Source organism: Hippoglossus stenolepis, chromosome 8 (assembly GCF_022539355.2).
Source record: "Hippoglossus stenolepis isolate QCI-W04-F060 chromosome 8, HSTE1.2, whole genome shotgun sequence".
Classification (NCBI taxonomy): Eukaryota; Metazoa; Chordata; class Actinopteri; order Pleuronectiformes; family Pleuronectidae; genus Hippoglossus; species Hippoglossus stenolepis.
In genome coordinates this window covers 8,375,744-8,392,714 of record NC_061490.1, presented here as the reverse complement: position 1 = coordinate 8,392,714, position 16,971 = coordinate 8,375,744, and the positions used below count along the sequence as shown (strand labels likewise).

General features: G+C 41.3%; 1 protein-coding gene across 5 annotated transcripts; it reads left to right on the top strand.

Moving 5' to 3' along the window:
- The first annotated feature begins 84 nt into the window (after positions 1–84).
- LOC118113838 (zinc finger containing ubiquitin peptidase 1) lies at positions 85–15,144 on the top strand. 5 transcript variants are annotated; one of them, XM_035163864.1, is made up of 11 exons: positions 85–176; positions 1,714–2,269; positions 2,341–2,442; positions 4,155–4,265; positions 4,378–4,490; positions 6,261–6,429; positions 9,622–9,810; positions 11,057–11,222; positions 12,287–12,447; positions 14,439–14,659; positions 14,936–15,144. In XM_035163864.1, exons 2-11 carry the CDS (start codon positions 1,723–1,725, stop codon positions 14,981–14,983), a joined length of 1,827 nt encoding a protein of 608 aa, XP_035019755.1. In that variant the 5' UTR covers positions 85–176; positions 1,714–1,722; the 3' UTR covers positions 14,984–15,144. The 5 variants fall into 5 exon arrangements, with proteins under 5 accessions (XP_035019755.1, XP_035019758.1, XP_035019759.1 ...); XM_035163866.2 differs by having other exon boundaries at positions 100–180; XM_035163865.1 differs by having other exon boundaries at positions 122–216.
- Positions 15,145–16,971: the final 1,827 nt, after the last annotated feature.

The window sequence follows — 16,971 nt, the reverse complement described above, 5'->3', positions numbered from 1 at the left end:
CTATTTGAAAAACGAAATGATCGGGGGGGACACAAAAAGACACTTGGTTATCTGTTTCTGTTGGCAGCATACAGTTTGAAAGTGAATTTATTTTGAAAGGTTTGGCCGGAAGTGTGACAGTGTTGTGGCGCCGGCTCATCGCGCAGGTTTCACTGCAGAACAGACAGAAACACACCGTGAGTACGTTTTCATCATGGTTAGACCGTTTAGACAGAGGTGAGAAATACACGTGCTCATTCCACAGCCCATCGCTGCTTGGTAACACTCACTGTCCACCTCACACGCCAAAGTCCAATCAAAAAGAGGCTAATTTACGGATAGCTTTGCGAAAGGCAATGTTGCACACCTTGTAACATTAGCAGACTTCGGGAATAAATAGTTGTCTTTATTTCGGCTTACTCACGGAGTAACGGGCAGCACTCCTCATCGACAAAAGTTAACTATTTAGAAACGTGCGATTCAAGCAAGAGACATTAAACCCACTTTACCCCTGTGCTACATTCATCAGTAAACAAGAGAAATGTGGCTCCTCCGCCAATATTATCGGTGTTCTAGTTTAACTCGCGACAAAGTTAACTGGTGTTATTCGTTTACATTTCGGTCTATTTGAACACATTCCAGAGTCGCAGATTCGTCATATCCTTTAAAACTAGTCAAAAATGTAAGAACCCTAAGAACACGCACGTTTAGTTCTTTGCGACATGCATATTCATTTTAGGCAATATGAATGAAAAAAGATTAAGCGATGACAAGAGAAACACAAAAAAACTGCCACCGCTGTTTGTGTCCTCTGTGACATGAAGGTGGTGTGAAGTACATCTAAGGTTTTCTTCGACAAGACCTTCAATATATACGTCAATGTATCACAGCTAAAATAATTAACTTGAACTCCGGCAACTACTGATTAAAGAGTCTAAAGTTGTCTTGGGCCAAACCACAATCCAGAGTTCCAGTGTCCAGTGCTAGTGGTCCATTACCTTCACCCTAGAAACACAGGGGCCGAGTCCCAGGGTGCTTGGAGAGGGGCCACAGTCTGCAGGCACACTGAGGAGTGGGTTACATTCATATTTAACTGCTGAATCGATGTAGATGTCTCTAAACAAGGTTGTTTCAGTGCCAGGCCTGTTTCCATTGAGCTGGAGAATGAGAGGTGATGACACACATTAATATTGATGACAGAAGAGTTGATGCCTGAAAAGTAATGTTTGCAAAGGACCACTCACATTAAAGACAGTTGAACAAGTTTGACGTGTAGTCTAGTATTAGTTATATTTTGTTTGAATTTATGGAGAGAGAGAGAGAGAGAGAGAGAGAGAGAGAGAGAGAGAGAGAGAGAGAGAGAGAGAGAGAGACCAAAATACACTTTATTTTTTCAAGTGGTCAGACATGACACTGCCATGGTGGCTTGAGCTTGTTCAGCATGTTCACTCCAGTTTCAACCACACTTTACACAAAACAGACAGTAGGAGTCACTCCTGACAAGGACAACTCACATCACCGGCTTCCTGTGTTTCTCTGTGGGACCAGAAAATGAGTTACTATTCCCCAAACTCAAATTCACCAGTGGTTTATGCTCTCTTAAATTATACTACAATGCAAACTACAATCCAAAGTCTTCTTAACAAAGTGCACCTTTATACATGCTTCTGTTTATACTGTGAGGTGTGACAATAAGCCATTTTGTGGGAAAGTGAAACTAGCTTCTGTCTGTAGGCTGCAGCCATGCTGACCTGTGACATCTGTGGTGAAGAGGTGTTGTTGGAAGAGGACATGAAGACTCACCTTCTTCTCAGCCATCTGGAAAATGAACTGCACTGCCCTCTCTGCTCCTTGTCTGGAGTGTCATATGAAGAACTCTGTTTCCATATCAGCAATGCACATCCAGAGAGGCAGCAAACAGCCCAGGGTGCGGCTCACCTCATATCCCCTTCAGGGTCTTCTACTGCAACAAACACTGGTGGAACTGAGAGAGAGAAGCCTCAGACCTCTCAGTCCTGCTTGGCCAGAGACAGCTGGGATGAAGTTGGAGACGTGTCACACACCGGTGCCACTGGTGTCACCACTGACTTGATACAACCTAAACAGAACAAGACACTTGAAAGTGGGGATTCGTCTTCTGGAAAAACTGCATCTACCAAATTGAGGTTGACAACTGGAAGCCCTGAAACCAGACAGGCGTCTGTCAGGCACTTTAATGAGGACAGTAATGGACCTAAATCACAACAGCACAACAAAGCCAAACAGAAGCGACTGTCTCTAACAAGAAGAGGTGATTAAAGTTTTTCAGACTTATTTGCAAAATAAAGTCAGCATTGACATGAATTGCCCTGTTTGTTACAGAGGAGCTGTTTACTTGCCCCATGTGTGAACTGGTCTGCAGTAGCTCTGTCATCCTGCACGAACATGTAGAGTTGCACCTGCAAGAACAGAGCTCAGCTGAAGGTAACTTTCTTCCTCTAAGATTAGCATCTCTGCGGTCCTGTACAGAATGTGCAGTTCTGTCCTTCTCACCGGTTGTAATCAGCACACAGCCAATCAGAAGGATCTCTTGAAAATTCTCAGGCAAAACAAACAAGTTCCACAAATACCAGCCCAGTTTGCTTAGTTAGATCAGACAGAAGAGTTCATTGTTTGTTAAAGCGCCTTAAGCCAGATATGTACATGGTGTATCTTTATTCTGGCTTCTGTTTGTTTAGGATCAGCACAATTGGCCTGTTCACCAGTCAGCAGTCTCTCTCAAGACTGTTTTTTGTAAGCTGAGATGGCATTGTTTGTTTTCGTTGCACTGGTTAGTATACAGCAACAAAATGATGTGTCATGCTCTGTCTGCAGAAGAAGACACAACATGATTCTGTAGGAGACTGTCATTGGTTCACTGGTTCTCTGTATGTGACACAGACTATAGTGGCAAGGTCTGTCTGTCTGTCTGTCCACCTCTTTGATCCGGTGTGAACTACCATTATTACTATTAGATACTATGCTTTCTTGCTTTGTATGGACCCCCATTGCGTTTACAACCTTTTCTGATCATCTGACTTTTCCTACTGTGCCATCATCAGGTCTAAATTTTAATGTTTCTAATTCCCCCGTTTATGATTAAATAGCCACAGAACTAATGACATTACCTTCACTCTCAGCTGTTGACTGTGTTTAGTGCTGATTAACAAACGTGAGCGTACAAGAATTCTAAATTAAGATGGTGACACATAGTGACACAAACAGCAGGGAGCATCTGATGGAATGATCTCCATGCTGACAGTGAGTTAGTGTGTAAAGGTAAGATAAGAAGTCCTTTATTAGTCACACAAAAAAATGTGCAGTGTTACAGCAGCAAGAGTCAGAAAGACATCAGCAAGTAATAAGTTACATGCAATACTTAAGTGTAAGGAGTGTAAATACAAAAAAAAGAAATATAGGAACATATGAATGCAATTAAACTAGTACAGTGTAAAGACAGGAAGAAATATATGCAGTTTGAGGATATTTACAGTTAATGAATTGCACATGAACGGATTACATGCACAGACAGATGAATATTGCACAGTTGAGACTTTAAAATGTTAAAGATACAGTCCAATGGTGGTGAATGTAGTTTTTACTGGGAGCGAGCTGGTTGTATAGTCTCACTGCTGCAGGAAGGAACAACCTGCGATACCTCTCCTTCAGACAGGTGCTGTATCAGTCTGTCGCTGAAGGAGCTGCCCAGTGCTGTGAGGTAGAGTCAGTTGACCTGTCTCTGCCATTATTACAGTCCCATTTTTCTGGTGGACTTTGCCTCTCAAATTGTCATACCCACTTTTTTCATGATTTGTATGCACCTCTGTCTGACCCAAAGTAGCGTGAATCGGATAGGTATAATAATCAAAGCGGAACTGATGCTAGAGTCAGTTCAGGTCTGAGTCAGATTAGAAAGAAGAAGAAGAAAGCACTTACTTCAGTATTAACTGTTGTAGGAACTATTTCATCCTGCATAGTACAATCACAGGAGCATGAATTGTAAATACTAGTCTGTCGGTTTAACAGGTTTTAACTGGACCATCAACAGGTGATATCAACTGGAGCAGAGAAAAGATCATTAGCCTCCGTCTAAGTGGTCAACCCTTACATAAAGTTTGTTTGTGGACTTACATGGAGTTTTGCAATCTGCTTTGTAGGGGAGGAGAGACTTGAGTGCCCCATGTGCTCTGTTGTGTGCCGTGACAGTGTCTCCCTGCAGGAACATGTGGAACTGCATTTAGACCACGGAGCAGCAGGGAACTGTGCAGGTGGACACACTGTGTATCCGTTTTCCCCAAATTTTCTACGAAGTCTAATGTGTTTGCCAGGAACAGTTCTATAACCACTGCCGTCCTAACTTTTGGCTGACCTGTGTTGCAGCAGGGAGTCCTGGCTCCGACCTGGCACTGGCCAGACAGCTGCAGCAGGAGGAGGAGGAGCAGAGGAGGAGGCAGGAGGAGGCCCAGGAGGAGAAGGAGTTCAAGAAGCTGCAGGTCTCGATTCTACACTGCAGAACACTGTGTCTATCTAAACTCCACTAAACTGCAGTTCCTTATTTTATTGTTCAACCAAGATGAATTCTTTTTTTTATTTCTTCAGAGTAAAGGGCCAAAAGTGTCATTGTTCAAATACTCCCACTACAGATCTCATCCATCCAACCCTGTAGGAGTAAAAAGTCTCTGGAGTAACTAAACTATTGAAAATATTCACAGTTTCCACACATCTCAGCTGTGTGCAGACTATAGCAAAGGAGTTTTCACTGTGGCAGTATCATTTCCTTTTCAGGAAATGTGCAATAATTAGGGGTTTCAATGTACTAAATTCATTTCAATTTTTGTTATTGATGATTAGTCAGCAAAATAACTAACACAGATTAATCTCACACTCTAATGAGCATATGGGATGATAGTTCTCTGCGGGATGTCATCAACCTTGGTCTGGTTTCAAACTTGTACAACCGCTGCGAGTACACACTTTCCACCTCTCATTACAAGTTCACTCAAAATGAATCCACACTCTGCCCTTACGTCTCATTCTGTAAACATCTCTCCGCTCTATACTCGGTGTTCACTGTTATGAGCAGACATGACAGACATCTGCACAAATATAAATTACTACAAGACACTGAAAGACATGAGCAGACTCTATGTATTAAGCACAATGAATAGAACAGAAGCATAGCAACCACAAGCTGGTAAGTTGGCACTTTGAATCCAACTTTGAAGATTGTGAAGTTAATGTCTAAAGAACACCTTGAGGGAATTTCTTCAAATTTGATACAAACATTCGCTTGGCCTGGAAAATGAACTGATTAGTTGTGGGTGGTCAAAGGCTAAAGGTCAAGGTCACAGTGGGCTCATAAAACCTGTTGCCTTCTTGCACATGATATCTCATGTCTGCCTTTGGGGAATTTCTTTAAAATTGGACCAGTTGTCACCCGGACTCCAAGATGAACTGATTAGATGTCAGTGGTCAAAGACAAAACGCCATGGTGACCTTATATGAGTCTTCAAAGAAAAAGAATGTAGACTGAAATTTCACTGGTATAATCACAGGTCGGTAAATTCTACTTTGCATTTGTACTGCCGCCCACTGGTTAATTTGAATTGAAACATTTGTGGTATGACTTTGGAACATTTTGAGAAGTTTTGTGATGACTGAGTCAACAGTTGTTGACAAGCTTTATACTAACCCATGGTTTTATGAGATTAAAAAAAAATTCCATCGAGCTAACCCACATCCAAGAGGCTTTTTGTAGAGCATCAAATTTCAAGTATATCAAACTTTTGGTGTGAAACATGGTGGGTTTTTCCAATTTGCATTTTTTGGACTGCACCACAATCTAGCCAACTGGTCTCATATTTATTTGGAAGCACATGCAAACAAGGTTATTGGGCCAAATTGCATGCTTGTAGCTCCTTCCAGCTCAGGGCAATTTGAGCTCAAGTGGCAGACAAAAATAATAGAGTTCTGTCAATCAGGGTATTGAACCCTATTTAACCCATATAAATCGCAGGATATGATATACTGGAGCTAAGGCATACAAACTTATCATTGGTTCCTGACCCAGTTTTGCAGTCTATACAGCCTCACAGTACGTCCTCTTGATTGCTCCACTGTCATGTTTACTGTCTGTAGCCTGTAGTTCCACTCTGTACATGTGATGCAGGAGCACAAGTTTGGGTATGTACAAACTTTCAGTCTTGTGCTTTCACAAGACTGCAGTGTATCAACCTAACCTGTGTGGTATGTTGACTGTGCAGAGGCAGTTTGGTCTGGACGGCAGAGGGGGCTACCGCAGACAGCTGGAGAGCACAATGGAGAGAGCTGTGGCCAAGGGCCTCATGGCCCCGTCGGAATTTCACTGTAAGAGGGCTGAGATGATGGAGTCTCTGGCCTCTGGGGTTGACGATGGCCGAACCAGAACTCAGGGTATGTTTCTGCATGTCCTGCAACTATAACTCTGCCAAATCAACACAGACAGAGTTATGTGAGCTTTACTCTTTACTCCTATGACATTTAATGCAAACACCTACACTGTAGTCAACATTGTATCCATAGCTTTACAATATATTGATAACACAGGCAATTTGATTACAAAGCCTATAAATTATAAAATCCTCTTTATTCTAGTATCTAGTAATAATGATAATATTAATTCTGATAATATATAATAAAAAACAAATACAATTTGAACTACCACCCCTACTGCTGCTGTACTACTACTACTAATAATAATAATAATGTATCAACACATGGCAGTGAGTATGTGATAGAATTCTCCTTAAATTAGTTTTTTCTCATTATTAGTCTATCAGAGAATAAAATGCAGCAGTAAGACTATTGCTGTCAACTTCTCCATGCCTGTCTGTGCTAAGCACTAACTCAGATGGCTGGTGGATGATATACAGTGACTAGTAGAACTGTTGTTTTCCATCTGGGGTCTGAGAGACTAAGAAGGTGGTTTTCAAATTAGTTGATAAATTCGTCAGAATGGAAAAATTGCTCCAACTCCATCTCAACCTGTGCTTCAAGGCATGTGAGAGTTGATATGAGTATGTTCATTTAAAATAACATATTCCTCTTGCTCCAACCAGGTTTGTTATATTGAATAAACCACATGATCAGATATCAGATCATTGACTAATATAGATAGATAGATCAAAGTGACCTAATATTTAATAGTCCGCATTTAATTGACCTATCTTTTGGTTATTGTTGTTATAATAGTCTTAATTTCTGTAGACCTTTTATGTATTACTCTTCCTCTGTTTACTTTTGATTAAATTAATTGAGGTGGTCAGGGGGCAGACACAGTTTTCGAGGGTTGCTGCTTTAATAGAGACGAAGAGAAGTGTATCTAACTCTTAGTAACTGTGTAAACGTTGCTTTTAAATCTGTTACTGTATTATTTTTTAATAATACCTTCCAGTCAATTGTGATGTCTCTCTTCATTTTTCAGTATCTGGTATATTCATACCCTGAAATACTTTCATGTGCAAAGGAAACAATTCATCAGGACTGTCGAGTTTATGTTCCTGCCCATCTGTCAGATTCCCAGAATTTGTCAACTCCCTGTTTTGGTCCACGTCTTTATCCTGAACCAGTTCTTCAGCATTCCCACACCTTTCACAAAATGTTCTTTTAGTTGATCTCTGCGTGTGTATTAATACACCTAATGCTTTATTCAGCTGCTTATATAAACTACTCTCTGTTCTGCTAATCAAACTATGTAACAAGTCAATGAATGACGCACACAGAGGGAGAAATGTACTGTTGCTGAATGTGGGCACAGTATTAATCAGTGTTGTGTTGTTATGGTAAGTCTATAAAGACTTGACCATATCTTTCATTCCCACGCTGTTCTTACTTTGTAACAAGGGAGCGGTGACAATCTTCTGTGAGAAGGGAATGATAAACTTCATAAGGAGCTTAAACTGCTGTAATCAGGTCCAGCAAGTTCAAAATCAATGCCAGCGTTCATCGTGGATATTAGGCCAGGAAACTTTCAAAATATCATGAATTCTAAACAGAGTTTGGTGTTTGTTACAACACTTCTGGTTCCTGAAGCCAGAGATCAAAAGGAAAACACACAGTTTGACTGTTTTCGTTCTTGTGAGTAGGATAATGCAGTCATAGCTCTGGTTGAACAAATTATAGGCCTTGTTTTCTGTAAATGAAAACCACTTAAGTGTTCACAGTGAGAGCCCAACGGAAGCAATTACCACTTGAGATCACACTGTTCCTCAGCAAAAGGTACAAGGTGTTGCCAGAATTTGTCACCAACTCACAGTTCTTTTTTAGATACATGCTCCAGCCGAAAGATGCAACAAAGCTCCTCATCTTGACTTAAATCACTGACTTTTTCATTCATGGTCAGTGATTTAACCCCTAAGCCATAAAAGCACATTCCCCCACTGTGGAAACATGTTATTGATGTTATCTTTGGCCTTGACTGATCAACAGGATATATCTTCAGAAGTATTTTTGTGACAGATGTCTTCTGTTGGCCTGCAGTGATCAAATTGTTAATCTCTGACAAAACCCAACATTTAAATCCAGCACTTCCTCAGTGTTGAGATTACAAGTAGGACGAGCTACATATCAGGCGGTTTGCATCTTGATGGAATCCGTCTAACGTTCATCTTCAGAATTCAATGGTCAAGTCAAGTTTCCCCTCTTTGGCTCTTTGGAATAAAAAAAGTTTTCAGACAGAATCTGCACTGTGTGAAAATAGCTGCCCCTTCTTTCATTTCAGTTAGACCGCTGTGTTGGCACAGTGGGTGTCCTGATGCTATGACAGGAGCAGGGCTGCTTGGCAAAGACGCCATTTGGCAACGCACAGTGTCGACCAATTATTAAGAGGAGCTGCGCATTCATGGACACCAGATTCAAAATATTAAGAGACATGATATGTTGTTCTGTGTTTCTGTGTCTGCTAAAGGTTTAAGAAAAAAATGATTGCCTTTTTTTCCCAATTGCTATACTGAAATGAAATAATCTCCACACACTCATAACTCTGATGCTGTCAATTTGATTTGAAGTTGTACAGGTTGAAATTTTCGCTCATTGGCAATTCTTGAGGATCATGGCCTCAAAATATAATCACAATTCCATCAGTCAACTCCTGGTTGTGGTAATTAAAGCTTTGAGGGGGGCCCAATCATGTGACATCTCATGGTTTAAATGCTCTATAGCCATCTTCATTCACTTCCACCCTCATGTCTGCCTTTACTCATCAAACAAACATAGATTATCTGACAGGCATCATTTGTAGCCTTACTTCTAGCTGACAACTAGTTGAAACAGGTTTTAAGTTGTCTTGGCTGCTTGTTCTACACTGAAGCACATTGCATTACCTGTTAATTATGACCTCTGTATCTTATAATTATGGCTCACAATGTCATTATTAAACGATCTGTGATGAAGATCTCAATCCAACGCAAAGAAGTGAATAAACTATTGTAAACACTGTGGTACAGGACAGTATAAACAGCAATTATAGCTGTGACTGTTATTTACACCAGAGTCTGATCTTGTGGTGACGGTAAAATTACTCAGTTGCTGCTGGAATGTACTTAGCTGAACCCGTTTAACATGGACTCCCTTCACCTCTGTGTCTAGGTGTGGTCAGAGCATTACACGAATACTACCAGACTGAAAGCAGAGACTGTGTTCATGTGTGGCTGAGCGCTGACACAGACCACTACTGCTCCTCGGCAGGGGACAAAGGCTGGGGATGTGGATACAGAAACTTCCAGATGCTCATCTCCTCTCTACAATGCATAGACGTCTATTCTTCCTTCCTACAAGGTGCACAACCACTCGACATAATCAGAACTTTTCTTCTCTTTCTTGAGTGATGTGTGTGTGTGTGTGTGTGTGTGTGTGTGTGTGTGTGTGTGTGTGTGTGTGTGTGTGTGTGTGTGTGTGTGTGTGTGTGTGTGTGTGTGTGTGTGTGTTTGTGCAATGTAAGCATGTTTCAAATAAATGCCCAGTTCTCTGGGCATTAGAGGATAATATCTTATTTATGAATGTTTGACTCTACAGTATTTCATTTAGTGTTGTAGATTATTGTGAAAGGGAGAAAGATTTTTTTTTCAATGTTTGTCAACATAATAGTACAGGAGTCTCCTTTAATTATAGGATTATGAGTTATTTGAGTTTTATTTCTTTAAGTTCATTTCTATTTATAAGTTTATTGGATGGCTCTTAATTGTACAGCGCCCATGATGAACCTTTTGTCTGTGTTGCTGTGGGGAAGAACGCAGTCAGAAGCAGGAATCAGATCTTTCAAAACCCTTCATTGTTACAGTTTAGGGACCTTTTTATGTCCAGAGTGTATCTGTGCCCTGTCGTAATGTAGGTGATTCACTGTTGAATGATGTTTAAACATTAAGTCTGTTTCTTTCATGATGATGCACACTGAGGTACCGTCATCTACTGTACTTACTAATTGATAGTGCTCCACTGTCCGTCATACCTTAAAGCTCAGTTAGAGCTGAGGTTTTTTGTGTATCAATGAATTCCCCTCAGCTTCCATTTACTTAAGTTTGTGAACTGTAGTTTTAGTTTTGTCTGTGACTTTATTTTTGGTGAAGCTATGAAGTATGAAGGTAGTTCGTTAGATAACTGTCTGGCTGTGATGCCAATCACACTCTTTGTTGTTGTAGAGATTCATATCTCTTCCTGGTCTTTAGTGGTTTAACAGTGGCTTTAAAAGGATGGCAGTTATTTTGATAATCAAACATTTTGTACTATCAAGCACCGCTGTGGTTGAACTGGAACAATGTGCTGTGGGACCCACACCACCCGCAGCTGCCAGTTACCCAATAGTAGTTATTCACCACCGCAAAAGCATGACACAGCAACATCCAAAATATCTCGCAATACTTTAGGGTAGAGATATTTCCTTAAAAAGTGAAGGATTTAAAGGATATACTGAGATGAATGAGTAAAACTATAAAAAACTCTCCTAATATTATGGTGCTTTGCTGCCTCTCCTCACCATACACATTTCCCTTCTTTCCATTTACTTGAGTGTCTCCTTGTCCTCCAGATAAGGATGTGCCTAGTATCCCGCGGGTGCAGAGTATGATCGAGGAGGCATGGAAAGAAGGCCTGGATCCACAAGGTGCATCCCACTTTAACCAGCGGCTGCAGGGAACACGAGCCTGGATTGGAGCCACAGAGATGTACTCCCTTCTCACCTCTCTGGGAATCAGGTGAGCAACACTAGGTTATGTGTGATTCATGTGCCAAAGTAAACTACCTCAACAGGAAGAGTTAGGCTTGAAGAATAACTGACACGAGTATCATAAGCTCAGACATGCACTGAACTCTGGAGAACCTCCGGACATTCTCCGGAGGGGCTGTATGTGTGAACGCAAATGTCTGAGTGAGAGCCTTTCTGCAGACCTTCTGCGGCAGTCCCCTGGTAAAAAGTCTGCAGAAAGTCCGGAGAAGCCGATGTGAGAACACCGAAGAACCTCTGCAGGATTCACGATGAGCGAGTGGGGGTCTTGATGAGATTTCTTTCACGAGACAGACATGCACATAGAAGACAGGACTGTTGAAGGTTGTAGAGTAAAAGAGAAGAGAGCTTTTGGTGATGAAATTTAGAGTTGCCAATGTCTCAGTTGATCCATTAGTCCAACCAAAGAACATTTATCTACAACTATTCTAATAATTTTAATATAATTGCAGTCGTTGTTTAAGCATGAATCTCAAATATTGGGTGGTTACATCTTCTTAAATGTGAGTACTGCATTGTACTGTTTCCTATCTTTGTAACGTTACGTGCTGAATTGAATCCAGATACTAATCATCTGAATCGCTGATGAACTTTGTGGTGGCTGGTGGCAACACATTACTGCCCCATCACTAAAAGAAGCATGGCCATAAAGGGACTCGCAGGATCTAATGCAAGACATTCACAAGGTTTAAACTAAATACAAAACATAATGAGCAGACACATTCTTTCTTAATATGATGACATCATAGTGAAATCAGAGGAATCACATTTTTGATGAGGGCAAAAAAGTTCTTTACATCGTTAAACAGACTGTCCCTGAACCTGATGATATAAAGGCTGAAACAATGATAAAAATATAAAGGAAATGGGTTTGGTTCGGTATCAGCCACAGAGAGTCTCAGCTGTCGTCAGGCATTCAGAGTGTCATCCAGGTCACATTTTATTTGTGACTTTAAATCTCTATGAAGCTGGAGGGGGTCATGTTTCAGTTGAATGTAATACTAAGTAAGGCCTGTACTCTATGTGTTTTTTTAGTGCCCGCATCATCGACTTTCATCAGCCAACGGGCCCAGGCAGCACCCACCCCCGGCTGTTTGAATGGGTGAAGCAGTACTACTGTCAGTCCAGCAAGAGCAGCAGACTGCCCCCCCGACTGATCCAGACCGCGCTGCCGCCCCTTTACCTGCAGCACCAAGGTGCACATCAACACCACCAACACACTCCTTTGTCACACACTGACTGACACACTTGAACAGATGTGGGGCTTGAGAAGACGGTTGTTTTACAATAGTAGACCTCTTGTTGTATCTTTGGCCAATACACCAGTGGCTTCAAACGGTCATTTTAGAGGCCTTGGAGCCAGCATAAACCTCAGATGGCTTTTAAACCGTCCAGTCTCATCATTACATTTACACTTTACATTCAAACTGAGGAGAATTTTAAAAGTTGTTACTCAGTCATCACTAAGATTATTTTATATTCCGTTTCTACTAATAGATCCCTTTCACCTAAATCTTACACACTGAACCTTTAACCTCTCTCCATGTTCCACCTTTGATGAGATTTGGGTTTGACTCTGGAGTTAAGGTCTGTTTTGGTTGCTTCGCCTTTTATCACATCACTCATTCTCCAGCACATGTAGCATGTCAAGTTCTCATGGAACAGTAAATGTTCCAACATTCAATGGTGTTGTGCATTTCTATGACAACGCTGACCTCGGAGACAGTAGCTGGGAAAATATTCTCTCTACTTACACAAGTGCTGCTGTGCCAAAATCTCCATAAGAACCAAGGAAGTGGAAGCTGAACTGAGCTGGTTTAATGAGTTGTGGAGTTTGAAAAAGGGGAGTGTTTACTATCTCTTGAGGGTCGAATGAAAAGATCCCTCTGAGATGCGATGCTGGAAATGTTGGATCCAGTGTTTTTGGGAGCAAAAGCTGTCGTGGCCTTGGCTGCTTCAGTTTTATCTTTTAAACTGTCTCTCATCAGTCCTCCAAATAAATTAACATCTTTTTTCCCCTCTAGCATATTTGTGGAAGGAAGAGCGAATAACTTTCCTTAAGCTAATGATCTTTTCCTGCTCTGCTGAAACAGTGATACTCTTTTACACTGGCGCTTTTCCAAATATGTGTAGATCCTTTAAAGTGGAGCCCTTTCATGGACAGGTAATCAGGTTTTTATGTTCTCAAATCTCTTCACTTGATAACAGAGTTCAGGTTTCCTGTTTACACTGCCGTGTCTGAAATCAAGTTTCTGCAAGATTCAGGTTACTCCAGTGCATGGAAACACACTAAGTTTGTACTGCAGAGGTTGTGCCCACATTAGTCACTCTCTCTTTGTTTGTGCTGATTCTAGTTGGATCATGATGGTTTTAACATTTAGATCTTAGTTTTATCTTGATTCTGAGATCATCAGGTTGATGATACCAACTGGGGTTAGGGGGGGTTACTAATTTAGGGCAACACAATGTGCTGTTTATAAAGCAACAACCCATTTACCAAAGATAAATCTGCAACAACACATATCACATGATATATGTTACAAGCCCCGTAAAGTAAGTGTGTGTGTGTGTGTGTGTGTGTGTGTGTGTGTGTGTGTGTGTGTGTGTGTGTGTGTGTGTGTGTGTGTGTGTGTGTTTCTGCTTGTCTTCTCTTGCCCCATTTCGCGCTTACTCTCCGATCAATGAACGCGAAAAGCCCCAAAAATATCTTTAGTTAATAAATAAAGTATTTAAAAGTGATGGTTTTAACCTGCAGGGCTGAAGTCACCTGTACTGCTGGTTGGTTAGTTGGTTCTCATTAGTTGAACAGTCTCAGGTATTACAACCTAATGAAGACATAGAAAATATAATCTAGAAAAAATGTTAGCTTTATAATTAATTTAGGCTAATAATGGGACCAGGCAGATTTAACTTTTTTCCCTGGAACGATTTCAGTCCACCAATCTTTTCTTTGTTTGATTTACAGCCCAACTTTGTTTCAACGTGTCTCAACTGATTACTCAAAAAGTGTGATTTTCCTCTATGACAGCCAGCCAGTCTTTCCCTCCACTGTCACCAATCCAAACAGCTTTAAACATTTCTTCTTTCCAAAATGGTTGGAAAACATATTGTCCAACCCAGTCCTGTTTGAGCACCGTTGTGCCCTTCTCTCTGGTCCTCATCTCCTCAACCTCTGCTTCCCCTACAGGTCATAGCCACTCCATAGTGGGTCTAGAGCAGAAGAAGAATGGGAGCCTTTGCCTCTTGGTTCTGGATCCTGGCTCCTCAGTATCAGACACCAGGAAGCTGCTGAGCAGGGACACCATCTCCACAGCTGTCCGCCACGTCAGGAAGTTCCCTGGCAGCCTCAAGCACAAACAGTACCAAGTGGTGGCAGCACATGGCATCTTATCTGCTGAAGAGAAACAGGTGAAGTGTGCGCATGTGTAGCAGGTTTTTTTTGACTGAACCAGATTAATCCTTCGCCTGTTTGGTACTTCAGGTTTAGTTACTTCATGTTCTTAGTTATGTTCTTGATCCCTGGCTGTGACATTGTCATGAGTCATTAACCATACAAAGACCTTGATTGAATTGTTGATTGATTGCCTTTTCAGTCCTTGAATTAGAAGTCTGCAGACTATGAATGAGTGCTGACTAAAATACTTTATCTGTGTATCAACACACTTTTGTTGTTTGCTTTTACAGATTAGCATCTTGAACTCTAGGACACTGTGTGCTGAAAGGATCCCATGAGCAGTGGCACATTTCTATATCTCTTCTGATGTCTCATCTGTTTGTTTTTACTGTGGACACATGGTGTTTATCACACCTGGAGCTGTTTAATGTAGTAGTTTGCTAATAAATTTTAGAATTTGTGTTTTTTTAAATGTTTTAAATAAACTATTTGCTCTGAATGCTGTCCAGTCACTTACTATTGTCAGCTCAAGTTAATGGAGCAGAACCACCCTGGCTGTCCTGAGAGAACCCTGTCCAACTAGAAACACACACACACACGTCACAATGTGTAACTGATGATACAACAGGGTGTCAACATCTACAGTGCAATCCAAATGGAATGATGAGATATTTTAAGAGAAAGCATTCAGCATTCAGAAGGTTCAACAGCTGCTCAGGTTTTCCTGTATTTTTTTTTTTAACGGATGAGGTCAAAGCCCTCCACTAACATCGTAAAGAATTATTACACTACAAGATAAAACATTAACCTTCAGGGGAAATGAGCAGAGCAAACTTTACATGTTCAAAGAGTGCGTCTGCCATCTGTTAACTGAGCCTGTGCTGCCCTCAAATAATGTATGAGCTGCGGTTAGGCACTATACAAATGGAATTAAACTGAATTCCATTGTGTTGAATGTGTCAGAAGCTAAGAGAATTAGTACCTTGGATATTCAATCTCTGGGAGACTGCTGGTTGGTCAATGCCCTGGGAAAAAGATATGTCATGAAGGAACCCACAACTACATTTCTTCAGTATTTATTAATCACATATTTACTAGGAATATATCGTCACCCTGGCTCATGAGATACAATTATCAATATGCTGCTGCCAATATTTTAGGTTCTTTTAGAAAGAAATTGGTTCAAATGTGTAATTTTGTCCAACCAACCAAAGCTCAGAATAATGTTTTTGCCAGAATAATGTATTTTTCTCTCGATTAACAAAGGACATATCGGATGAGGAAATCTACCAGTCAAGGGAGCTATATACGACAAGACAGGGAATATCCCCCCAGTGTAATGGCAGTCTTACAAATGGGTGAAAGAGCAACTGGTGTCCCTGTGAGCTCACAGCAGTGTGGGAGGTTTGTGGTCTGTCCAGTTGGACTCAGTTGCTCCCTCAAAGTCCCAGTACAGTCGAAGGGAGACTGAGCAGAGTTGTGAAGTAGAATGTGGAAAATGTCAGTGTCCAGATGTGCACAGCTGACACTGCTGCCAGATGAGCCTCTGCTGACCTACAGGAAGTGGATATTCACGTTTTGGTGGTTTTATTGCATTGAACTCAGTCCTGCCTCCAGTATTGCACTGGACCTCATTGAGGAAGCAGTCAGACGTAAAATAGTTAGCACACACATACAAAACTTTAACGATTGTTATGTGAGCACATTTCCATAAAAAATTACAATTAATCCACAGGGTCTTTAAATCCTCAGATGTAGGGAGAACATGGAGTTCTGTGTTGGCTCGTGCAGCCAACATCAGAGCAATGGGCATGCTGTCCTCACGCGTTCGACATCTAGGTTTTCCAGAGCCGGCGTTAGTGAGGATATGAAACAAAGCGACCCCCAAATACATATACCAGGATTCAGTGGGCAGAACAAACACCGAGCTCGGGGAGTGTCACTCAAACGGGAGCCCTGTAGGACATCACATGGGGCTCCACATCTGAATGGCTTGTTCGAGCACACATTTTGCCAAAGACACACTGGGGACACCTTAGAAAACCATTAAAATGTGCATTTTGCATTATATGGGACCTTGAAAAAAAAAGTGTCCCATTCCATAATTACATCTGCTGCATTTATAAGGACACTCCACCATGGTCAGTTTCATCAAGCAACTTTTTTACTACTAGTTTTCTACACGTCTCAAGCAAACCTCCCAGTGTTATTAACATCAAATCACTGGAGAGGACTCAGGAGCGAGTCTGAGTGGTGGCGGACCACTTGTCAGGAGAGAGTGAAGAAGGGGTTCATGTCAGGGGAACTGCAGTCAGGGGCTCAGCCT